The sequence below is a fragment of the Amblyomma americanum genome, chromosome 10 (genome assembly GCF_052857255.1).
Source record: "Amblyomma americanum isolate KBUSLIRL-KWMA chromosome 10, ASM5285725v1, whole genome shotgun sequence".
Lineage (NCBI taxonomy): Eukaryota > Metazoa > Arthropoda > Arachnida > Ixodida > Ixodidae > Amblyomma > Amblyomma americanum.
The window spans coordinates 64,275,433-64,301,385 of NC_135506.1; the positions used below are offsets into that span (position 1 = coordinate 64,275,433).

At 44.9% G+C, this 25,953-nt stretch overlaps 1 protein-coding gene and 1 long non-coding RNA gene across 3 annotated transcripts in view; one reads left to right on the forward strand and one right to left on the reverse strand.

Annotated features, from left to right (window-relative positions):
• Positions 1-239: 239 nt before the first annotated feature.
• On the forward strand, positions 240-8,297 carry DCAF12 (DDB1 and CUL4 associated factor 12-like protein). Its single transcript, XM_077641134.1, has one exon. It carries the CDS (start codon positions 426-428, stop codon positions 1,800-1,802), a length of 1,377 nt encoding a protein of 458 aa, XP_077497260.1. The 5' UTR covers positions 240-425; the 3' UTR covers positions 1,803-8,297.
• Positions 8,298-12,180: 3,883 nt separating this feature from the next.
• Positions 12,181-25,953, reverse strand: part of LOC144107984 (uncharacterized) — a 34,054-nt gene continuing 20,281 nt past the window's right edge. Inside the window, exon 5 of one of the 2 annotated variants that reach the window (XR_013309454.1) lies at positions 12,181-12,335. This is a non-coding gene — a long non-coding RNA (uncharacterized LOC144107984). The remainder of the gene's footprint in view (positions 12,336-25,953) is intronic. The other variant, XR_013309453.1, reaches the window with a different exon arrangement.

Consider the following 25,953-nt stretch of genomic DNA (forward strand, 5'->3'; position numbering starts at 1 on the left):
GCAAGTAGTTTAGTTGCGAGTAGTTTTAGCAAACATTAACAGCCAAATAGCTCTTCTTACGAAGTTGGAATGCGATTTGGACACGAGTTTAGCCAACCAGAATTTTTTTTTACATGTTTCCCTAAGGGGTTTTAATACGGCCCACTAAAATGGGTGTTCTAAAACATCGGCCTTTGGCAACAATCTCAAATTGAAAGAAAATTGCAAGGTACACAAAACATGCTTGCAAAAGTTTCGGTTCGACTTCATCGACACACAAGCGACCCTTAGCGGGCGTCAGTGAGTTTGTTGCTGTCATGGCAGTCATCAGCTGTGAAAGTCTAAAAATGGGGAGCGTATGCACGTAGACTCCAAGACCGTTTCCGCGCAGTTGCGTACGCTGGAAGAAAACCGTCCAGGTGTCAACGGCGAGGAAAGCAAAGGCGATGGCTCACGTAAGGAAACTGAACGTTAGCGGGTCCCGCTCAGACGAAGAGAACCCTGACGCGGGCTACAAGTTCGCTTGGCATGGCGAGTCGACAGCCAATAGCGAACCAGTGACGCCGCGGTCGTTCAGCGGGCTGTTCAGCGACCCGCTGCGTCTTGAACATCTGGAATATCTCATCCGATGTGACCTGTACTGCTCCAAAAGGACCTCTCGCAACTTTGGCGACTACGCGCAGTGTCGTGAGCTTGGTCTTCAGTACCGACAACGTCTCGGCGTGGACGAGACATACGGCACTCGACACCTGCTCCAGAACGGCCTGTACCACGAGCGCGAGATTAGCCTGGGCCGCATCAACAAGGTATTCTGCTCGGCCTGGCTCTCGGAGCGTCAGATAGTGTTCGGCACCAAGTGCAACAAGCTCATGGTGCTCGACGCGGAGAATGGCAAACTCTGCCAGATCCCGAGCCTGCAGAGCTCGCGCGCCAGCCCGCCGCCCGAGAATCACAGCGGTATCCACGCGTTGGAGATGAACCCGTCGCGAACTCTGCTCGCCACGGGGGCGCACCACTCGAACGAAACGGCCGTGTACAGGCTGCCGACGTTGGACCCCGTGTGTGTCGGCGACCGGGCTCACACAGACTGGATCTTTGACCTGGCCTGGCTCGACGACGAGTTCTACGTGACCGGCTCGCGGGACGCCACGCTCGCGCTGTGGAGGGTGCGGGAGACTAGGAGCGTCGCCTGGGCCGAGTCCGCGCTCACGCCGAGACTGATGCGACCGTTGGCCGTGCGTGGCTGCAAGGACGCCGACAAGGTGCGCGCCCTGCTCTTCAGCCGTCGACACGGCGAGGTCGTCGCGCTGTCGCTAAACGCGTACATCCACCAGTGGGATGCGTGCACGCTGCGCTGGAAGGCGTCCCACAAGATGCCCTATTGCCAGGAGAACGTCTGCATGGCGCAGCAGCCCGAGCGGAACGTCTACGCCGTTGGTTCCAAGTCGTACGTGACGTTCCTGGACTCGCGGACGCTGCAGCAGACGCACAAGGTGCCTTCCAAGTGCATCGGCTGTGGAATCCGCTCGCTGAGCTTCATGGACGATCTGCTGACCATTGGGACGGGCATTGGCGTGATACTGTTCTTCGACGTGCGCGCCTCCAAGTACCTGGAGGACGCCGACCGGCCGCGTTACAGCATGCTCAAGGCCAACAGGGGCTGGGTCCACGCGGACGAACTGTTCCGCGAGGTTTTCTGGAACACTGAGTACAACCCGGCCATCTACACGCACTGCTATGACCCGTCGGGACTGCGGCTCTTTGCGGCAGGTGGGCCGCTGCCTGCTAGCCTCCAGGGCAACTATGCCGGTTTGTGGTATTGACGAGGGAGTGGCCCTAGCCTTTTGTGACAATGCCAACCTCTGGCGGCAAGCCACAGTTTGCGGTTGCAGTCAGATGCACGCTTTCTCTGCTGGCTGCGCCAATGTAGCTTTTTCATCGAACGTTGAAGACTACCACATCATTGACTGTGCTCTTCAGCCTCTGGAAGAACTGGTCCCTCATGGTTGTCCGCGTTTCCCGTAGAACTGCCTGACCGTAGTAGAATAAGCTGCAGTTTGCAGGGCAACATATGCTTGCTTGGTGGTCCTTAACCGTGGAGAAAGTCGTTATATATATATAAGTGCTAGGGGCCCCTGTGTCTCGTTAAATGTTAGAAATGTACTCTATACCACTGCACTCAATTAAGCTGAGCGCTTTCTCCTCAAGCCTACGGTACATGTGCATCTGCTTATGCTCTTGTATGTGTCATGCACTGTCATCAGTGTTGTTCTACATGAAAATGTTTTGACACACATTCGTTAACGGTGTATGCTAAAAGGTGCTGGACGTACATCGTAAAAGTGCAGCATCTATTAAGCATACTTGAGGCAAAAAGTGTACTGGGGTCCCTCAAGAAGCGTTTGTCGTGTAAACAATGACAAATAGGTTGGCAACTGCAATGCCATGCCATCAGTGTTCATAGCATCACACTCATATCAAATTATGGATGACCGCAAGGCTCTCTAAAGGCTACACAGTGGAAGACTGGACTCGATTTCAAGCTAATGTTTTGTCATAATGCTCTTCGAAGCCAGTAAGTTGTGCGACATTTGACCTTAGTGTTATGTCTGCTAATTAAGTGATGCAAGCGCTCTAAATAGATTTGTAGCAGCCCTCTTGTTTAGATGAGAGTGCACCTGGACTGTTTAGTTTGTGGTGATAAAAGCTTGGCCATCAGTAGAGTCAGAGCATTCAGAATCTCATTGTCTCTTTTTTAATGCTGAAATGTATTCCAAGCCTCCAGCTCGAGTATGTCAAAAATGTCATCAATTTTGCGTTCACCCATTGCTTTGTCACCTTCTCTGCTTTCCTCACGCTGCTCAAGGCAGCTTCAGTCTCCTCCGTGATGGTGCATGAATGCAGAGGAATGTCCTGGACGCGCTCTTTTGCATGCTCGCTTCATCTTTGCACCTTGGATTGCCCTTACACAGGCTTTTGTATTCAGCAAAGACGTGAAGGTTCACTTAAATTGTCTAGCTACTCTGTTTACAATACCCAAATGGAAGGCTCTCGTGCAGCCGCCAATAGCGCTGCCCTCTAGGTGTTGCACCATATTTTGAATCTAAATGAACAGCCCCAAGTACGTAAAAAATACACCACATTATAGTGGACACTATAGGACACTATATCAAGGTGCTTCCCGCCTCACACTATCACTCGGCACTCTGCTGCAGTTGTCAATAGGGTGTCTCGACGCATGTGCTCATGGCTGCTGAGAGTGGCGACTTCTAGAAGGTTTGGTTTGATTTTGGGGGGTTTAACGTCCCAAAGCGACTCAGAGGTGGTGACTTGTATCGCTCTGTCGAAAAAATTGAAAATTGGTTCAGAGTAAAGGAAGGGGCACAGGAACTCGCTTCTTGGTGGACAATGCAACCTCGCCCTCAGAGTAAGAATGAGGAGGAAGTGAAAGAGAGATATTGTAGTGGAGTGGGTGAGGGGCTGGCATGGGGAAAATAAATTCAACCATGTGGGGACCCATAAAGTGATACTGAGGTCAAATAGAAGTTGGCCTGTATCGCCAGGTACTGCTTTCTGAAAACACCACCCATGGTGAAAACACTGGTTTTATGAGCTAGAAAAGACCACAAAATGAAATACAGGCATCTCCATCACCTGTCAATTTCGCAAGCAAAATGCACTCATCGACACAGGTTTTTGGGTACCAGAGGTTACACTACACTGACATTCACTTCAAAGCGTTGGCAACCCATCCTTTCTGGTGTGGATGTCGTGAATTTGAATAGACTGGTAGGAAAATTTTAAAATCAAATTTCTCTGTGATAACAGCCTTTTTCTGAAAGACTAACTTCAACATAGTCACACAGAGCCGGAGATTTAGTGTTTACCGAGAGCAGTAATCAGATAGAGTTGTCCTCAATGTCCCGTTAATGTGCACCGACATTGCACTACACGTGGGTGCCTTTTGTGTTTCGCCTCCATCGAAACGCGGCCACAATGGTCAGGATTGAATTCGGCCCCTTTTCTGGCTTGGTAGCCAAGCATCCTAACCACTGATTCACCACAACGGGTACGTTCAGTCAGCAGGGGCATTTTTGCACCCTCTATACTGCACAGAGAGGCAGTGTGCGCACAAAGCTCCTAAACTTTTGTCTGAACCAAAAGTTCCACAACTGGCAGTACTATTTACGGCGTCTTGGCCCACACACCCAAAAATCCCGCTACCTGCAGCAATAACTTGGGGGACACTTAAGTTCACTTTAAGGGTATGACACGGCAGCGGTAAAGGGTCCCTACGGTCACTTGGGTGTCCCCTGGCACACCATTTCGCAGACATCAATACACTTGTTGCCATCACATACTGCCTTATTAGACATGATCGTCCATATTAATTGTTATGCTAATTTTTGCCCCAAGTGTTCCTGTAATGTAATTTGCCAACTGTGCAGTGTGAGGTGCTCATACAAGGCCTCCGTATATCCCGCTGAAAGAACGTTCCTCAGTGGTGTAGAGGCAGCGTGCCCAGGGCCCGACCCAATGAACAGCATTTCAATTACCACTTGACCACCTTTTTGCTTTTCAACAAAACTGCTTTTCTACGTTGTTACCCTCTCGACCAATCAGGATTTTCTAGCCACGCCGACACCGCGCTTTTCGCTGAAGAGCACCTTTAACGCTGTTGCGCTAATATTGCTGTGCCATGAAACTACATCTGAGGAGAAAAACGGCGTAGTTGTCGCCACCTTTAACTGGCACGAGGTGCACATGCATCGTGGCACCCACACTGTGAGATCCTTGTGCCTTTCCCTGTTGGCATTGTACGCAGCGGCACTTCACCTGCCATTTCCCTTTGCCGTGCTGTACCTTTTGTCGTGCTTCACGCTCGCCCACCCTACTGCACTCTTTTGCTATTGCGCTGTGCGAACAGCATACAAGGCTGTAGGGCTGGGAGATGTCCTGTTAACGTCTATCACTGTGAGAGGAAAGAGCAGAATCAGGAAGAAGGGAGAAACTTTATTAATCTTCTAGGGGTAGCTGGTGCGCCACTGAAGAGTGGGAGTCCAGTGCTCCAGTAGCCTGCGCCGCTCTTCGGGCCCGGTCCACCAGCCAAAGCTGGTCATCCGGATCCGAGCTGGTCAGCATGGCAGATGCAAGAAATGAAAAAGAACGAACAACAGCTCGCAGATAGCGCAACAATGTTCCTTGAACCAAGCCTCTAAGGAGGAGACATCATGCAATCTCGTGCAGGACTTTGCCACACTGCATTTCTGCATCAGTTCTTTAATTGTGAGGTGTTACCCTGATCTGCTAGCATAGGTGATCATTTCGAAGTGCTTATTTTTCTCCGTCTCGTTCACGCGGTGGCAGTGAAATTTTTAGCTACACTGGGCCAAACTGCTCAACTTCAGAACAACGATAGGTTGGCGACACAATTTGCAGACAGACACGTTGCCGGATCTTTTTGCTCTAGAATGCATTTCCCTTTGAGCTGGCATGCCGTGAGCAAAAGAAGTGAGTAGAGGCTTAGAGGAAGAGATTTCTTGCTTTCAAAAGTTCCTTTTTCCTTGCTTGACCGTATTTTTCCATTATGTTATTGTATATATATTTCTTCCGCCGCTGTGCTAAAATTCCAATAATTGAGTTCCAGTATCAGCAAGTACAAACGCGAGGAGAAGGCAAGTGTGCCACAAGGCAGCACGTGTAGCGCCCCCTAAGCGGTCACTTCCAGAACGCCCAGTGAGAACAGATGGATAGCAGGACAAGAGAGGAGAAATCACGTGTGCTGCAATGTTTCACTATTACCGCATCATGTTGAATAGCTTGTTAAAGTACTCCAAGTGCAGTTGGTGACCTACAAATTGCAATTTGCAGAATTAAATAGTGATCGGACTGAACTTTATGGAGAGACTAATTGCAGCTTCCTAGGTTCATTCTTTCTAATCCTTATTAGGCTTCAAACTGGAGAAATTCCTCAAAAATTTTTGGTTCACAAACTCTGGACAAGACCACGGGGAGCAGGCCTTAAATGCATTCTGCATTAAAATTACAGGGGTTGCAGGCGCAAGGTTTTCGGGTGTCTGTTTTAGCGCCTAGTAATCATGAAAATGAGCTCAAAACACCAGTGTGCAGCACAAATAATTAATCACAAATGATTTTGTACTGGTAGTTTCGATCTTGGCCGGCACCAGCTCTGGAGTGCCCCTTGATGTCACAGTCGCCTTGCTAACCTGAACTACTGCATTTCTGATGATGTCAGCATCACAATAATTGGGGCAAGTGCACCTTGACGTCACTCGATTCGGGTGAAAATGCTGAGCAGCTGCTTGGACAACATTCAAAATCAAATTGAAATGTGTTCCACTCAATGCCCGTGACTGAAGCTTGCTACAAGGAATGTCCCTAGGCCCCTGAAACAAATCATATTGTTTGTTTGCATTTCGAATTTTGTGCCTGTACACTTTTAAAGCTTGTTCACACACATTGCAGATCTTGTGCTTAATCTCGGAGAGACAAGGTGTTACTATATTCACATTTCACTGCGTTCGCAGAATAAGCGACGTTCTCCCAAAACAGCGGTGTGTGAAGCCTTGGTGAGCAAAGCTTCCATCCTCCAGAACCTGTATCCAGGGGTTGTCCACCTTCACTGCCCATGATCGACCGTCCCTCCCTTTGCTACTGCTAGCAGTTTTGTTGCATCACATCATATGATCGCCCACCAGTTTTTTGGTTTTTTTTGCAACTCTACATTTGGTGTACTACAAACCAGTCACACAGTTGTTGCATATAGTGCATTGAAGGTTTTTCTGACGTGTGTTTCCCTTTTTGCTCATGTCATTGATCACCAAACTTTTCAGATTGATGTTAGGCGGTTTTTCTGTCACCACAGCTTTTGACCATTTTATTTACAACATATCCTGCACCATCAAAGCAGGAGAGTGGGTTAAAAAAATTAACTGCACAGACAAGCAAATAATCAAACAAAAGCTGAAGACATGGTGACTATGAAATGAAGCATTTGCAAGTTCATAACATGGCATACAACCCGTAACAACAGCACAGCGTAACTTTGTTTACTGCTATTTATTGTAAATGTTGAATTTTATACAGCTATCATCTGTAATATTTACAGGCATGTGAAAATTCAGAAGTGGCGTAACATAAGGTGAATGATTCTCAATAGCAAACCCTTTACTTCCACACCATGGGCATGTAAAGAAACTGTTGTTGTGGCCATCATACATCAGTTTTAGAACGCTTTATAATTTCATAACTTGTCCCGACTTTGTGCAATGCTCTATGGTGAATGTTCCAGAAGACAACGGACCTTGCAATAATAGTTACCAGGAAATAATAGTTACCAGGAAAGGAAAGGTGCAGTAACTGTCTCATAGTAGACACCCAAGCCATGCCTTTAGAGAAAGATAAGAAGGGAGAAAGAAATTTGCGCTGCAGCAGTGGAAGGCTTCGGATTAACTTCGACCACCTGGGGTTCCTTAACATGCACTGACATCGCCTCGATCAGAGTGCAACTGCTGTGGCCAATATTTAGTTCCACGATCTCGTGCTTGGCAGCTGAACACCATAGCAACTGAGCATTCACGAATATTGTCAGCAGAGTTTTGTTAAGTTCTCATTGCTAGTCATGGTGACTGGTATTAAACAGCTTGCACTGTTTGATTTTTATTGCCCAGAAGTCGAGAACTGAAGTGGTTTCAGCGCACACTCTCTTGTAATGCCATTGCAGTGTATCATGATGCTTCAAAAGCAGCTCTTGCAGTTCCATCATCTTGTGTGCGTCTTTGACTTGCAGGATTTTTCAAGGTTGTGAGAAAGCGGGCAATTATAAAGAAATACACGACTTTCATTTGCAGCCTTATTTGATGTTTCATTGCGGCAGATGCGAACATAATCACATGGCTGGCAATGTCCATTGCTTTGCATGTGGTGTCTAGCCGAGTTTGCATGCTTATTTTTTTCTGTGGTACAGGGCTTGACATGCAGCACGATTGTTGTAGGCCTCTTACACTTGCAGAAAGCTTGCAGATGGGAACACAGGGCCTTGCATTAAGAAGTACAGTATGCATCTGACGTGGGCATAATTCGGCTGAACAGAAAAAAAAATTTTCCCCACACTGCACACAGTGTGTCATTTGCAAAAATAACAAACATAACAAAATGGAAAAAGCGTAACAAAAAATATTTACTGATTCTTACTGCCCTGGACACTTTATTATCACATGTAATGCCTCACATCATGCAAGACTCGTGCGTACAGCATGGTCTACAGTCAAGAAAATGTGTCGGCTTTGTGGCAGTGCTCACGTAGAAGGTCATCTTCTTTCTGTGGCACTTTTTACATTGCAAGACAAAGTGTGCAGTTTAAATCATAACCTGATTTCATTTTTAAGTATTGGTCTGTGGCTGCACATTTAATGAAGGCTTGAGCACTGCAACCGCACCCCTAAGGCATGCTCAGAGAAAATTCGCTAGAATTCAAGTATCAAGCATGAGGTGAGCGTAAAGACATTTTTGGGCCAGACATGGAGCCAGTGAAAATTACAACAAGCTTGTCAACCCATTTTCGTAACTCGGAGGCAAAGAGAGACCAACATAGATTAGTATAGTAGCGTATGAACATTTGCTTGGGTGAAACTGCTTCATCCACTTTTCTAGTAGTACATGCCATGACAGTGAGGCTCTCCGTGGAGCCTTTGATCTCATCAAAGATGCATGCCAAAATCGGAAGCATCCTGCCTTCATGACTCTTGTAGGTAACATCTGCCACCTTTTGCTGCTGTTGTGGAAAGAAACAGTATTGATAGCAGGATACTCTGCTGTGCTAGTTAAAGCCAATGGAGGCAGGCTTGACTGTCATAATTGCATACTATGAAAACCTGCCAGCATTTTCATAACAGGTACGCCAAGCATCTGCACACAGGTTGCTTGTGTTCTTAGAAGTGTTAAAAGCTAGAAAAAGTATGCATATTATGCATATTACAGAAGTGGTTTTGCAGAGATGTTTGCTGTTAACATTTCTCTTGGGCTTCGTTTCTAGCTATTGGCCATGCTATTAGACTGGTCACTAAGTTTCACAAGATTACGATGCATTACCATGTTGTAAACACTAGCGACGGTTACCAGGGTGCTAAGCTAGTAGTCATTTACTCCCCGAGAACACTTGCCAACTAGGCACAAGGGCCAAGGAAAAGGGAACGTGGTCAAGCAGGTGAATATTGGAACCGTTATTTTCAATCAAAGCATCCTTGTGTAGAAGCCTTCAATTTATGGGACAAATGTCATGAAAAATCGTGCCTTAGCTAAACTTTCTTGCCTGCTTTCATGCTTTGTGATTTGCGTTGCGTTATTTTTACATGGCTACAGCACACTTCCTGACAGCTGGTGCCTGTATACCGGGTATTTCACCTAACATGATCTGCAATTTAATAATAATAATAATAATAATAATTGGTTTTTTGGGGAAAGGAAAATGGCACAGTATCTGTCTCATATATCATTGGACACCTGAACCATGCTGTAAGGGAAGGGATAAAGGAGGGAGTGAAAGAAGAAAGGAAGAAAGAGGTGCCTTAGTGGAGGGCTCCGGAATAATTTCGACCACCTGGGGATCTTTAACATGCACTGACTTCGCACAGCACACGGGCGCCTTAGCGTTTTTCCTCCATAAAAACGCAGCCGCCGCGGTTGGGTTCGAACCCGGGAACTCCGGATCAGTAGCCCTAACCACTGAGCCACCGCGGCGGGTGATCTGCAATTTAAAGAAATGCTTTTTGAGTTACAAGAGCGCTTTTTTAACACAGCATTGTCAGTGATTTAGTGCAGCAGAATACAACTAGGACATGCTAACTAGTAGGCTGGTTCACCAATACTGAATAGTTAACTTTTAGCTATCACTGTTTGTATTTTTATTTCCTGAGAGGCAGGTAGCATACTGTAAGCAATATCCATATCAGTTTTTAGAATTTCGAAAACGCAGTTACCCTCGGCGCTGTGGCTCAACAAATCTCGGCTATTTCAACAACTTGCATGCACTGGAGGGGCTGCTTTGCCTGCAAGATTTTGAAAAGTGCATGCATTTGGTCAGGATGCAACCAAAATTTGTAGGGCAGTAACTACGTTTTTCGAGAGAGATAAAGAAGAAGAGGGAAGGCAGGGATGTTAGCCAGAAGTGTGTACTAGTCAGCCACCGTACACTGGAAAAGACATGGATATAATTTACAGTGGGCAACACGCCTCTCAATAAAAAAGGAGAGTAATAGTGATAGCTAAAAAGCAACTTTTCAATATTGGTCAACCAGCCTACTAGCTAGCATGTCTTAGCTGTATTCTGAAGCGCTGCTGACAACGCTATGCTGGCAAAGGCACTCTTCTAACTCAACAAGCCGATTTTTAAAAACTGCAAAACATCTCGAGTGAAACACCCGGTATACCAGTATGCTTTTTTCAATAATGCCGTGATGCTGACAGCAGTGCTTAGTCTGTCTCGTTTTAGTGAGTGAGTGTGATATCACTTTGCTTGTTTGGCTGAGAAGTTAATTCCTCCTCTTTCTTAATACACAGTAAGTGTCCTTCACCAATCAAAAGAGCTGGAGCGAGAATCTGAAAGAGCACATACACGTGCAGGCAAGAAAACAATTTCAGGAACAAAAATACCCATATTCTTGCAAAATTTCCATGATTCTCAAGACAGATTTTACTTCCAAAATCTTCAAAGCATGTTTTTTTTTTTTTTCCCCCATTTCAGGAAATTGATTAACTACCCATTTGCTCTCAGTTTCACAGCCGCTGTCTATATTAACAGGTGACTATGATGTTTTCCAAGAGCACGAATCAAAATTTCTGACGCAACCAGATGTGACCGAAATGCTATAAGATGCCTTTCCCATGTCGTTGACTAGACAGCAAAGGAAGAACTAAACCAAAAGCAAAGCAATTACTTTAAAAGGATGCAAAACAGCAGCTTTCAAAAGGAACCCACTCACTGGCTGGGGCAGAGGGGGCACTTTTGCCTTAAAGGTGTGACGTGATAGCGTTAATGGGATTATGCCCATATATGCCAAATTGTTCATTTTCTACTTTACATTTATAGATTGCTGGGAGTCCTTATACCACTCCTGGCACAGTGATGCAGCGGTTATGCTATGTACCACTGCCTCAACAGGTGGCTGTTTTCAAACACGGCCACCAGTGGGACTTGTGCAATCTAGGTTGCTCTTCCCGAACAACCTCTCGCAACCAGTCATTAATTTAACCACCACAGTGGGCCGGTTGCGATGACATCACAGGGTGACTCTGGGGATTTTTCTGGTGATTATTCATCCACGCCGCCTCCGATGCTTGTCTTTCTGCTGAACAGTGCCCATAACTATAAAAATATAATAATATATTGTTCAAACATTGCCGCACTAAGAGGGGACATGACAGGCAGGCCAAACTGATAAAAATAAAAGGATCAACTTTGTCTATCAGTAGTTTTTCTTCGTCCCCGACAGTTTACATGGCCAGTTTCAAGGTATTGCAGCGGAGAAGCCCAGTACATACGATGCAACTGGTGCAACGAGCACAACGACAATACCGTGCCGGCAATTTTCCAAAGCTTCATGTTTCATGAGATCCGAGTCCCTAAATCTCTGCTCCTGCAGATTGGTCTTCACCCGTCGTCTTCACAAACTTTGGAGTGCAACAAAGCTGTCCAGTTGTGTTTATTTTCCTGTTTTACTCTCTTGTAAAGAAACTGATATTGAGCCAACATGATGACTAAAGTCTGCCCATTTTTCTGCATGTGTGTTAACATGTTAACATTAAACGTTAGGCATTAAACGTTTTGCTCAATTAAAGTCAGGGTGACTTAGCGAGGAGTAGGAGTAGTTTTTATAACTCATACAGTATAAGGGGTACAGATGCTTATCCAGATATCAGCACAATAACGTGTATGCACGAAACTTCATTAAATATTACGTGAAAATAGCCAAGTTTAATTACCATGTCCCCCTGAAGAACAACTGACATCTTAACACTAAGCCCAGGTTCCCAGTCACGCAGAAAAACAGCTTGATAAATTAGAGCACATTTTCTACTGGTGGAAAGACTCCAGACTAACCAGAGTCCAAAACTACGGCTCTGGAGACAAAAAAAAAAAGGAATCACGATTAAATACAGTCAGCACACATTCATTGTTCATTTGCATTCCTTGTTTATTTGTTTCCTTGCAAGTTGTGGGGACGACTGTCCTTGTGCTGTCACAAGTGCTTGAAACTGGACACCCGTGACAAGACGTTCAAAATAGAGCCGTGGAGCTGCATTCAACAAAAGCACTTTGCCTTTGTTCATTCTGTGTCCTGTGAAAAGAACGCAAAAGAGATGCAGTTATTTGTTACACGCTGCAGAGCCACATGTGTACCTGCTGCAACAGCTGTGAAATTAAGTGAGATCATAAACATAAGATTACACATGTCACCATTGAAGTTCGCTATATCAGAAATGGTTGTAGGAAAGTCATTAAACCTTAATCTAAAGCCTTTAACAGTAATCACAGGGCCTACAGGGTGAATAAAAGTCAATCATAAGGGCACTACAGTTCTATAAATCCTTTGTTAGAAATACACGGATTACAAGCCTCGACTGCTGGTTCTTGCTGTGTCAAAGCCATTTAAAATTGTACGGGGTGACAATTGTGGCTTTCCTCTTTGCCAAAAGCTTTGAGTGCCACAAGTCTGAAAACGCCCTCACAAAAAAAAAATAAAACAGCATTTAGTAGTTTTACAAAGGTGTACCCTCGAGAAATGCTGACGGCAAGAAAGCTTTCTACAAAAAAAGAATTCAGTACAAACTGCAGACAGCAGTATGAAGAAACTGTATGAAAACCACATTGGCCACTTTCAAGCAGTCGAAGGGCAGCTTAGGCCAACCTATTCCAGAAAAACAACAGCATAGGGGCAAACTAAGACAATCAGGACAACAAAAGCTAAAAGACACTAAACAACATGCTTTAGAGCTAACCGCTGTGCTAACAAACAACACAAACAGGGCGGCAATGCCTTACTACAAGACTGATGATACAAAGCATTCCACAAGCACTTGATGGATTGACAGGCAGAGATAAGAATATGCCAGCATTTTCATAATGCAGGAACAGGTTCGTCTAGTTGAAGACAACCGGGCTGTATGTGAGGATTGGACGTTTGTTTTTATTTTTTTTTAGAATTTGGCATACTTTTCTTTTCAATTTTTTTTTTTCAGCAACAAGTTTTCATTTCAGCAGATGAATTACTTTTTTTTATATTTTCAGTGATATGTGTGGTATTCCTGTGCGGTCAAAAGTCACTTGGAGTTCATCTTGCCTTTTTGTCAGACCGAACATTCAAGTAACTAACACAGAAATGATCGTATTGTTAGCTACAGGTGCTTGTGGAAGAAAATGCTGTCAGTTTAATAAACTAATGGAAGTTAAATGATGAAGCCATCAAATGCAAGCTCGAGTGGAAGTAAACTGCCAAAGGTGGGTTGCCGTGTTATCGTTTGGCTGTAGCACTGTGTTCACCGAGAAGGTGGGGCATCATGTGGTCTGCATGCTGATAGCAGCAATGAAACTGCTACTTAACTGTCTCTAGCCAGAACACAATTTTTGGAATGCTTTTGCATGGTTTAGCATTAGTGTTCTTGCATGCAATGATGAAACCTACCTGAGAAACTGCCTTAGGGGGTAATAACAATGAACAGCACTACGCTGCCAGATAACGTTTGGCAAAGAGTTTGAAACTCCCAGTCTAGCGAGGCATGTAACGCAGCAGAGCAGTGCCTCAAAATGCATGACCGTGCAGCTTAATACAACAGTACCACCATTCTACCATGGCCTCGTCTTAAGTACACTGTTAATTTTCTCCCACTCGATAGCCAGCTAGGTGTGGCATTTAGCCATGGATATGGACCTTTTTCAGTTAGAACCAAAGCTTGAAAATTGAATTACGTGTACATTTATCGGTTTAAATAAAGAAGTCAAACTGCTAGCTACACATTATGGTCAAATAAAACGTAAATATGATCATGACGACTGAACGACGCATTCTCGAAGTTTGTCCAGCAGAAGATTGAAGAGCACAACGTGAAGATTGTACAATTCAACTTTTAAGTCCCAGAACTACACCTCTGCTATCGTAAGAAAAAATGCAGTGCAGGCTCAGAACCAATTTCAGCTGCCTATCCGATCCTCATGCATGTGACCTAGGACTTCATTGTAGGCCAGTTGGTAAGACATCGTGAGGAGCAAAACCGCAAAACAAGACGGGACTGACGGGACGAGACACTACTGTGTTGTCGCCTGCCTCAGTCCCGTCTTTTTTTGTGGTTTTGCTCCTTACGACCTCTTGCATGTGCACTGAAACCTCAATAGGTGAGCGATCCTGAATTTACCCTTTACTTATAGGCAGGCCCAAAAACCAAGTATTGAATCAATGACCTTGTGGTGATAATGAATTTGGTCTTTTAAAGCATAAGGCCAATCTATATTGATCGCTAGCAAGGTTTAAAGAAAAAATTAGTGAGTGGAATGTTGGGGAATGATTATGGCAGTGGAAAGATCGGTACATTGAACTCATGCTCATGACCTTGTAAATGACCAGTACATTACCTAGCGGTACATGGCCTATACATGGCATTGCGCTCAGCAGCAAATAGGCACAACCGCTTGGCCAACAAGGCAATCTACAAAAATGAAACAAGGGGAGCAAGGTGTACGGTTTCACCAGAGTGAGTAGTTGAAAATGATTTGGCATTAGTCAGCATGGCCATTCAGCAGTTGTTGTCGATGCGTATGAATAAGGATACCATTTTCTACATTGCATGTTCCCTGTTTGCAGTGGTGCAGCCAGTTCCCTGAAACACTGCACCTGCTCTGAATTACTTATCAAGTTTGACTCACCCCGCGATCTGCTAGCTATCCTGGTCGCCTTGGCTAGCTTAGTTGGTAGAAAAACTATCCTGGACAGGTGCTGGTCCAGGGCGTGAGCCCAAGGCCAAGATGAGTGTTTTAATTGCAAAGGTTCAGAGGCAGCTGTATAGCTTTCCTTTGTAGCTGTAAGGCTATACCAAGGTGGATTTTAATGAGCGACTAATATTTGCTTGAAATCGACTTCACCTTGGGGAACTGCGTTAACACACATTATGGAAGGCTCGCACAAGTGCCTTAAGATGAAGGATGGCTTTTCGTGCCTGCATTTTCGCCAAGCACCTGCCATTGTGGGGGAAAAAAAAAGAAAAAAGGCTAATGAGACTGTCTTTCCCAGATCTTTGAAGTTGCTTTGCTCAATGGAAGTTGGGGCTGCTGTGTAAATCTTGTGTAAAAGTATACGAATGTCGTGCACTACATCAAGCTGCTTTCACCGCTGGTTTCATATAATGAATTGTGCACCGTGCCCCTGGACATGGACACTACCTGTTGCTGTAAACCACTACTGCCTTGTAGAAGAGGTCACGGGTCTAGTCAAGCTGTCGAGACTGCTTTTAGCTCGTGACCCTTTCCAGGATACATTATTTCTGGAAAAAATAAAGAAGTGAATTGAAGTGGCGCTTCTCCTAACAGGGCTCCACGACCACTTTTCACATAAGGAAACGGGGCGGCTGTGCAACCCTGGGCATCTGCGCGTAGCGCTAGTGCTGTGAAACCGCTTTAAGAGGTGAACATAGATTGTGCTTGAAGGTTGCGTTCGATCTCTTTGTCATTTTCCACGCCACATCACTGTCATGCGGCGAAGCCAATGTAACTAAAGCCTACAGGCGGCCCTCGCCTGGCATGTTTCATTCGCTTCGCCTCCGAAGACACTATGGAAACAAACTTTACCTTAATTTTAATGAGTGGTTATTCCATTTACAGGGCACTGGTAACAGGATTAGATGTCTTTAATAGGTAGTGGCTATAGTGCATTTCATACGTAGCAGGCAACACTGCCTAAGCTAGCATGCCTGTTCACACAGGCTAAGTCTGCATGAAAAAAGTAGTTCGCCCTAAAACCAAAGTGAACACAAGTAAATTCTGTTGTAACAAATCTAAAGTGCCATGCATGGCAATCTCTTTGACTTCATTCTACTTCCTGCCACATTTTCGTCCTCAGACTCATCGAGACTTCGAGAAATAAGAACGATTTTAGCTATCTGACACGTGGCCGGTAGAGTGAATCGTCCTTAGCCCATCCACTCCTAAAGAGTAGTTCACACACAGTGAAAATTATAGCCACAAGGTCCAGGTACTGAACGCCTGACAGCTTCAACGGTAATTTTCAGTGCTATCAGTTCATTTTATACCGCTCTTTGTTTTCGTCCAAACACTCACCAAGGCTTCGAAAAGGACGAACGATACATAGAAGAGTAATATGGTTTTGCAGACACACTACTTCCACAGCCTCCGAAGCATTGTCTTCTATGTATGAAATGGAGTATAGTTCCAAAGTACCATCCGCTGTGGCTTCAATGCAAAGCAGGTTAAACCTAGCGACGCCGACAGGCTGCACACCGCTGCAAGAAGCGCAGCTCTAGAGTGGGTGCAATGTGTCATTGCTTCCAGGTTACATATAAGCTTTTTAATGCTTTTTTTATATATTAAATCATCACATTATCGAAATATTTTGCGATCACGTTGAGTGCGATAAAACTAGCCAAAGGGCTTGTTCAGATTGAGTAATCATTTTCAATACCAAAACCACTGTTTCTGAAACTGTTACTGTACATCAAATTAGAGGCGCAATGCATCGACACATAATCATAGGTTCCCTCTAGTTTTGTTCGCATCTTCACTATTGGTGTTGAAAGTTTCTGAGTAGCTAGCTCCATGAGAAGTGCACGTTACCCCACACCTTATTGTGCGGGGTAGCATGGTTTTTCCTCACTTGTTCTAAAATATACATGGGCAGCAATATGCACAGCCTACATCTCCACCAAGATTACCTAATCTAAGAAGTATTTGTTTGTGATGCAGCCACATGCGTCATCGCAGCACATAGCTAGACACATGAAATACCACAGTAGAGTCAGTGGAGCTATTGTAGCCGCGCGTCGTATTATAACACTTGAAATTGTACAAAGGCAGGCAATGTGCTTTGAACAGCTGCACTCTCTTGCTTAGGAACTGAACTTCAAGGCCACAAGCTCTAATGATAACAACAAAAATTCCTACACCAACAGTAAGTTACAGAAACATAACACTAACTAAACATAACCAAATCGAAAATTCTTACATTTATTTAGTTCATGGGCTTTACGTCCCAAACCAGCTCAGGCTATGTAGGCGCCGTAATGAAGGGCTCCGGAAATTTCGACCACCTGGGTTTCTTTAACGTGCACTGACGTCGCACAGTGCAGAGGCCTCTAGAGTTTTGCCTCCATCGAAATTCGATTGCCGCCCGCGGCCGGGATCAAACCCGCGCCCTTCGGGTCAGCAGCTGAGGCATAACCACTGAGCTACCACGGCAGCTATTTAGAGAGCTTCTTCTATGGCACTCAATCTCAGCAAAATGTGTAGCATCAGTAAGGTATGTAATTACTAGCATGCAATAATTGTATCTGCTAAATCGTGGACTCATTCTGAAAGTAACTACAGGCAGTGATCAACAGCACTGTATAAAGTAATCTTAAAACCTCGACAAACGATTTCATTGTGCAGGCTGCAATGCGTGCTCAAATGTCGTTACTTAGGTGTATCCTTACTTTTACTAACGTGCTACAAATGACTGGACGAATGGCATTTTTTTCTTTACCTTTATGTGATGCATTTCCAGTGCAACTGCATCAATTTTTCACCATTCAACCCAAGATTCACGAGAAGAGATCACTAATGCATTTTGGAATTTTTGCACAGGGTTGTGATAAAAGGAAAAGAGCCCATCAATAAAAAGCAATGATTTTTGCCAGCCTGTAAATTGCTGCCTACATGCTCAATTGTGAGAAACAGAAATAATGTAGAAAGAAAATGAGCTGGTGGTGAAAATAAAAAGCGTGTAGAAAATAAAAATAGCAGAGATCATGGCAGCTTTCATGCCATCAAGCACTGTGACCTTTGTTGAACTTTATATTACAGTGTGCCTTACACGAATCTATTATTTTTTACAAAAAAATCCACGTCTCTCAGTGCACTGTGCATGCCGAAGCTGCTGCCTCTTGCATGCAAGACTGAAACATCAAACCTGTTGGATGTGTTCCATATTAGTGGATGCGACCAGCACTAGATAAAATAAATGAAGTTTTTGCCTGATACAAATTATCTACACTCCAGCTAGGATGTGTGCATTATACAGGGCCACCCTGATTCAAAGATTACTAGATTTTTGAAATTTGCCGGGTCATTCGTTCTCAAAGTATGGAAAGAACTGGAGGCTGCCGGGGTGAGGTGGTCACTGTTTCTCACAGAAAACGACATTGTCGGCATTCTGACACTGTTTCTCACAGAAAACGACATTGTCGGCATTCTGACACTCTTAGGTCTCTGAAATTCATCAGCTCCATCCAAGGTACCATTGATGACTGACCTCAGAAGTCGATGAGGGCCCTCGACAAGGAGGTGGAAGTTGTGCTGCTCATGAGGACCCTTGGTACAAGACATGTTATGCGGTGAGGTCAGTTCTTATCAGAAAAAACGAAGAAGAGCCGCCTAACCAGAGCCAAGCGCCTCTCGGACAAAACTCCAGAGTCAGTGCCTTGCTTACACTAAGATATTGAACATGGTTGGGAAGCCCTGGATTACTACTGTAGCCCATGGGAGGCAGTGTGTTATTTATTTATTTATTTATTTATTTATTTATTTCGAAGATACTACCAGCCTTATTTGAGGCCTTAGGCAGGAGTGGGAAATAAGATAGAAACAAACATAACGTAGCATAAAAAGCACTGCAAAACATTTTTAGCACAGTTTTCGCATAAAAAAGTAAAAAAAAAATTTCAGTGAGACTCCCATTATCACAACACAGCCTATACAACTCAAGAATGATTGGCCGAAAATCTCCATGACCATGTTACTCCGAACACATAGCCTCCTAGCTTCCTAGATATCAACCAAATGGACTACTACAACTGCGGCGTGGTAGTGATAGAGAGGGAGTCCAACAGGAACCCACAAAACACCACTGCGGCTCTCAGAGGAGCTGTTGTTGATATGTCAAACATTCCGAAGACGCACCTCATCGCTGCCTGCAGTCGGTTTCAACAGCGTGTAGAGTCTGTTCCTGCTGCTGACGGCTATTTCTAATTTATCGTTTATGGGGGTTTAACGTCCTAAAGCGACTCAGGCTATGAAGGACGCCGTAGTGGAGGGCTCCGGAAATTTCGACCACCCAGGGTTCTTTCATGAGCACTGACATCGCACAGTACACGGGCCTCTAGAATTTCGCCTCCATTGAAATGCGACCACCGCAGCCGGGATCAAACCCACGTCTTTCGGGTCAGCAGCCGAGAGCCATGACCACTGAGCCACCGCAGCGTCCTCGGCTGTTGCATTGAATGATATCGTTGTATGGCCACCTGTACAAAACGTTAAAAGGTCATAAATGATCTGTCTCCAGTTTCTGTGTCTGTTTGCATCTGGACTGATCTGTCTCGAGTTTCTGTGTCTGTTTACATCTAAACATAACGTTGTGCTCAAATACCTACCGCACCCTGTATATAGTAGGGAGCAACCAATAAAATTTAAGGAATGCTCACTTTTTTTTACACCTTGATGTGTTTTCTAGTTTTTGGAAACTACTAGGCATAAACACTTAAAACTGCCAAACATACTTCAACTAAAGCAGGGTGTGCGAATATGTAAATTTTAAAGTATGGATTGAATACAAATATGAAGAAGAAAATGCCTTCAAATATTGAATCGAATATCTTTTTTCTTAAGCGATGCTTATTCCCTCAGGGCATAAAGGTTATGAACTGAGGGATGGGGAGGATGCTTAAATAAATGAAAAAAAGTCGGCTGATCTGTCAGATCAAGTAGTGAACGATTATGTGGTCCCTGTGACCAAGCGATATATGAATCCGGATTGTTCGGCGAGAGACCCACTACCGCCAGGTGGGGAATTATCGTCAGCTTCAGCGCCGGGCCAACCCACAGCAGGTGGTGAATATCTGCCTCACTATCTCTGATCTTGCAGACTGGACACCAGGGCCGGGGATATAAATCTTGGAATTGCGGCCACTTGCGTGTCACAGCTGGAGTTAGGGCAACCCGTAATCGAATATCTAATAAGTGTTCAGTATAAAAAAATATCAAACAGATAAATAGGCAAATGTTGCTCTTATTTTTTCAGAACAAAGCATGGCCTTTGAAACAGAGATAAACAAAACTAGAGTTGTCTCAGCACCATACAAACACAAATATGATGTGCATATAAGTGTACACTGTTTATTAGACAGTGCAATGCTATGCAAAATGAGTAATAAAATGAACTGAATGACACATGACTAGCAGCTAGAAACAACATGTGCAGTAAAGCCTCAATTATTCAGACTCCAAGAGACTAAAAGAAATGCAACAATTATCCAAAGGTTGAGTCAATAAATTAAGCACCCCTGCCCCCCAAACCCCCCAAAAATTCCCAAAATTCGAAAATGCGATGAAGCCTTGTTAAAAGGCTCCATCGCCCATCCGTGACGAGCCCACAGTTTCGCCGTGCTGGAAGAACAGCGCGTGGACTTAAGTGAGAGGAACGCACATCGGCATCAGAATGATGAGCCTGCTTCTACAACCTTTGTCCATAAAGTTCCGAGACTGAGCCCATGAAAAAAAATGCATTTAACATTGAAATCATTTGTGTAGCACCTCTTCGAAATAGTCCCCATTGCAGTCTATACACAGATTCCAACGCTTCTTGAGGTCTTGGAAACAGTTGGAAAACGCTTCTTTTGGCAGGGCTGTCAGCTCGTTTGTCGTGGCGTTTTGAATGGCCTCCACGCTCCCCATCCAGCGACCTTTTAGGGCTCTCTACACACGAGGAAACAGGAAAAAATCGCATGGAGAGAGGCCAGGCGAGTATGGTGGATGGTGAAGTACAGTAATGCTGTGCTTGGCGAGAAATTTTGTCATGCTGAGAGCAGTGTGCTGCCTTGCGTTATCGTAGAGAAGGCTCCATTGTCCAAATGCCCATAAGTCAGGGCGACGGCGCCGCAATGCATTACTCATCTGTTTGAGCACGCGTATATAGAACTCCTGATTGACCGTCTGCCCTTGTGGGACGAACTCGTGGTGTATGACACCTCTGGCATTGAAAAAAACTATCAGCATCATCTTTATTTTGGTCTTCTGTCGCCGCACCTTTCTCGACGCCGGAGAGCTTGTGGACCGCCATTCGGCACTCTGCCTCTTTGTTTGAGGATCGTATTGAAAACACCATGTTTTGTCTTCAGCAATGATGTCGACGAATCCAGCATCCTTCTCTGCCTCGGAGAGCAAATCGGCGCTCACTGATGCCCGCGTGTCCTTCTGGTCCTGTGTGAGGGAGTGCAGCACAAGTCTGGCATTCAGCTTTCTTTCCCCAAGTTCTCACGCAAAATTTGGTGGCATGTTGCCTTATCAATGTCGAGAGCATCTAATAGCATGTGGACTGTAATGGTGCGGTCTTGCTGTACAATTTCCTTGATTAGAGCCACGTTGGTTTCATTCCGTGAGGTTGAAGGGCGCCCCTGCCTTTTGTTGTCTTCCACCGACGTTCTCCGCAAAACGAACCTCGTGTGCCACTCGAAAACTCACGCCCGCGATAATGTTTCGTTGCCGTAAGCGTCACGAAAAAGCTCATACGTCTGCGTGGCTGTCTTGCCAAGCTTCACACAGAATTTTATGTTTACACGCTGTTTGAGGTGGTCGTCCATCTCTCCACATTCACTCACAGTAGAATGCGCAAACGACTAGTGAAAACGTATTTTTCTACATGTAGTGCCATCTAGCGGCTGCCACAGCAATAAACATAAATAGCTCAGGTCAGCCCGAAAAGATGACGCTACACACAGGCACCAACATTTGTTTTGGGGAATCATTTCTAGAGAAGGAAATAAATCAGTCTCAAAACTTTACGAACAAAGGTTGTAAAAAGAAACCAAAGACCAGCTGCGTGCCAGTCCTTTGAAAGCAGCGCGCAAGTTGGTTCAGACTACTGCCGAATGCGCGGCGAATAGCCGCTGTTGCCACGGGCTGGTACTGCTGGTGGCAAAAGTCAGAAACTGAAGCTACGTGGCCAGTTTTTTTCTCTTTTTCGCCAGTGACAGGGGCCTTCCTATTGTCGCCACACCTGCCGGTGCGTGTACTTAAGAGGTGTGCGAGTTACAATGCACCACGCAATAGGTGCAATTTTCATGTGATCGCTTGCTTTGTTGGTGACACCTCGGCATCGACCTCCCTTCGGAAGCCCCCTGCAAAATTCTGCAGGTGTTCTTTCCTATATGCCACAGATGACCGAGAGGACGTGGCGGAATTCACAACTGAAGATGTGAAAGTAATGAACCACAATATGGAAGGACCAAATAAAAATCCACCCGCTTTCGCGTTGTAACTGCTCAAAGAGGATGGTAGGCCTAGTAGGCTGGTAGGCTAGTAGGATGGTAGGCTCAAAGAGGATCGTAGGCCGCCCAGACTTCTTCTGCTGCTTCTTACTTGGCTTCTGCATCATCCTTTCCGAACGTCTTGAGTCGAGCTAGGCACCAAGCTAGGCGCTTGTGCCTCACCGATGGCGTGTGAGGCTGACTCTCGACAGCTTCGAGGTGGGCATCCATTTTGCCTAGCCTTTCGTTAATTTGGGAAATTGTGGCCAAAATGGCCGTCAGCTCTCGTTCTCGCGGGATCTGTGCCGTTGCCGTGGCCGCGGTCTGTGCGGTCGCCGCTGCCTCTCCGCTCGTGGGGCTCTCTTCGGCATCCATCGCCTCTTGATTACTTGGTGCACATTGTGTGGCCCCAACCTCTCCATCCACACGCCCTAGTCGGGGTGAGGGGGGATCCCTCCGTGGCACTGAGAAACAACCATTTCCAATATCTGAAAATGTAGACACCCAATTTCGGTGGTATGTTTTCTTTTCTACAATGATGTGCAACATGGTATTCACCTACAACCGCTAAATAATTTATAATCGAATATTTCTGTCATACTGTTTCGGTTTTGGTTTCAACAACCAAACGATGACTGTGACGTCAAAGTGTGCTTGTAAGAGGTCACGTGAGGCATGAAAAAACTGCAATATAATTGCTGCTTCTATGTTCATTGTTATTCCACTTCTTGAGGCAGAATGGCTTTAGTATAGTAGCAAATTAAATTGATGAAGCATCAATTATACCCCAGTTTTTCATGTCTTGAGAGACCTATAAGCACATTTTGACATCACAGGCATTGTTAGGCTGTTGAAACCGAAACAGCACAACAAAGAAATTTGATTACAAATTCTTTGAAGGTCGCAGGAGAATATCACGTTGTAATCCATGTATAATAATGCCTTATGCATCATTACAAAGAAGAAAACATGCACACGAAAGTTAGGTGTCTATACACCTTGAAGAATTCTGCTCAGTGGACTGGAGATGAAGGCAGCAGCAAGGATCCAAGCCTTGGAAACATTTAATGGCAAAGCCATCGACATTCTGAAGACCTGCTTTGACAACAAGATCATCGAGCAGTGTTAGCTGGCCAGCCTGTGCACACTGAAGGCAGTCAAATCGTCTGGTGAAATGGATACATTACGCTGCTTACTGGGTTACGTCCATGTCCACATAAGAGGGCTGAGTGTGCTTGGATTGCTAGAAATACCCCACACTGCGATGCTTTGTGAAGCTACAAGTCTAAGCAGAGCGGTGTGTGTTCTAACTAATGCAACAGCCTTAGGGCGAACATTCCGCAAAAATGGCAGCGTGTGTGTCCCAAAATTCGGTGATTGGTCAAGAAAGGTCACATGATGTTGTGATGACATAACCTGCCCACAGGGAAGAGTGGCAACCGGCCCATCAGATAGTGAGCAACCTGCCCACCGTGGCGGGTGGAAATTAAAATAATAATTAATTGGTAGAGAGACTTTGAATGACCTGGTCGCATCACCACAACATGCCCACAAAGGAAAGAAGAAAAAAAGAGAAGCAAGAAAAAATGGGAGAAAATCTGATTACAATCAGAAACGCCGAAATTGCAACAATGGGGATCTATAATGCTACCACGCTCCACTCATAAGGTGCTTAAAGTTTTTCCCATGTTTGTTTTGCTGGTCAGTCGTGACTACAATAAAATACTGCACATTCGACAGCAACCTGCAGAAGTAGGGGTGCGACTAGTGCTTTTTTTTTTTTTGAGGCAATAAACATTGCTTCAAAAAAAAAAAAAAGGTGTGTGCGAATATTCGAAATTTCGAATACGAATCGAATATGTTTCATATTCGGTTCATATTCGTATTCGAGAAATGATATTCGTGAATTTCTGAATATACGAAAATCCCCGAATACTCAGCAGCGATCGTATACCGCGCCGACTTTCGTAAATTTTATTGTGACAAGAGCGCGATATCTGGGCAGATTATCCTAATATAGAGTTTAAAGTTCTATGAAAACAATATAAAGGCCTTGTTCTCTTTCTTCTCCATCGTTTATTGCGTGGACCGGTCGCATTCCGAAGCCGCTAGGCTTGACCTTTTGTGCAATTCCGCAAGTGGGCTTTCCCACATAACCACACGTGCTGCGAACATGGGGGACGACCCGCTTCTAAATAATTGCAACGCGAAAGCGCGTTTTTTTTTATCCTTCCGTAATATGTTATCTAATTAGTGCCCACACCCATGGCATTCATTTTGTCACCTTAACTCTCTGAGCGTGACCACCGCCATCTTATTTTGGTCAACTACGCTATGAGGGAAAGCCTACTTGCGCAATTTCGCGTGAGGCTCCCGAAGGGGCGAGTCGAGGTGTCATAAAAGGGCAAGCGATACTGTAAAAATCCCGCCTATTTATTGCATGGTGCACTGTAACCCATGCACCTCTTAAGGGGGCGTAACGGCAGGCGTGACAACGTTCGGAGGGCCCCTGTCACTAGGTCAAAAAAATAACCTGGTCACATAGTTTTGGTTTCTGAGCTTCGCCACTCGCCCGTGGCAATGGCAATTGTCGGCCCGCACATTCGCCAGTAGTCCAATCTCAGCACTGTGCCGCTTTCAGATGCTGACTGACACGTCGCTGGTCAATTTTTTTTTTCCTTTTTAGAAGCAGTCTCGCCATTCCAACGTCAATGTGCGTTCTCACCTCGCTTACGTTCGCGATGTCTTCTAGCACGCCGAAACTCTGTGCTCGTCACGTGATTACAGGTGTTTGCACGATACAGCCGCCTCATAAGACTGCCGCATTTTCGTTTTTTTTTTTTTTCGGAGCCGCGAGAATTTCAGAAACCGACCTTTGAATAACCCGGGCATTTCTGTCGGTTCATTGAACTCCAAATTAATGAGGTTTCACTAGCCATCATGCTATTCTTGTTTCCAGTCTTGTCATGCTACGGATTTCATTTTGCCTGACCACATTGCAGGATGGAAACTGCTATGCTGCTCAATTAAGTAGTATACATTTCTGCACACATCATGATTTTTTTTTATACGGTGCTCAGGCAGTCTAGTTTCTTTCATTTCAGTTGCAAAGGCCATACACTATATTGAAAAAAATATGAGCAGCAATGTTTGCTTGTTTATCTTTTCTGAATTTATTTTTTGTGCTGACCAGATATTCGATTCGATCTTCGAAGCCATTTTTTCTTCATATTCATATTCAATTTGAATAAGAAAATTTCATCATTTGCACAACCCTAAAGAAAGTTTATCTAGCCAGATCACGCTGATGTTTTAAATTCACCGCTAAGGGTTATTACTATTAATACATAAGCATTACTTGGCTCATGCATGACATTCACAGGAAATGTCCATGGAAAGTGTGGAGAGGAAGTGGCAAGAAAACCTATGACGTCACCACCACCAGGATAGATCTCT

What these genes read in the sequence shown, in the direction of transcription:
- DCAF12 (XM_077641134.1), top strand. Translation starts at nt 426, where the DNA reads ATGGCTCACGTAAGGAAACTGAACGTTAGCGGGTCCCGCTCAGACGAA.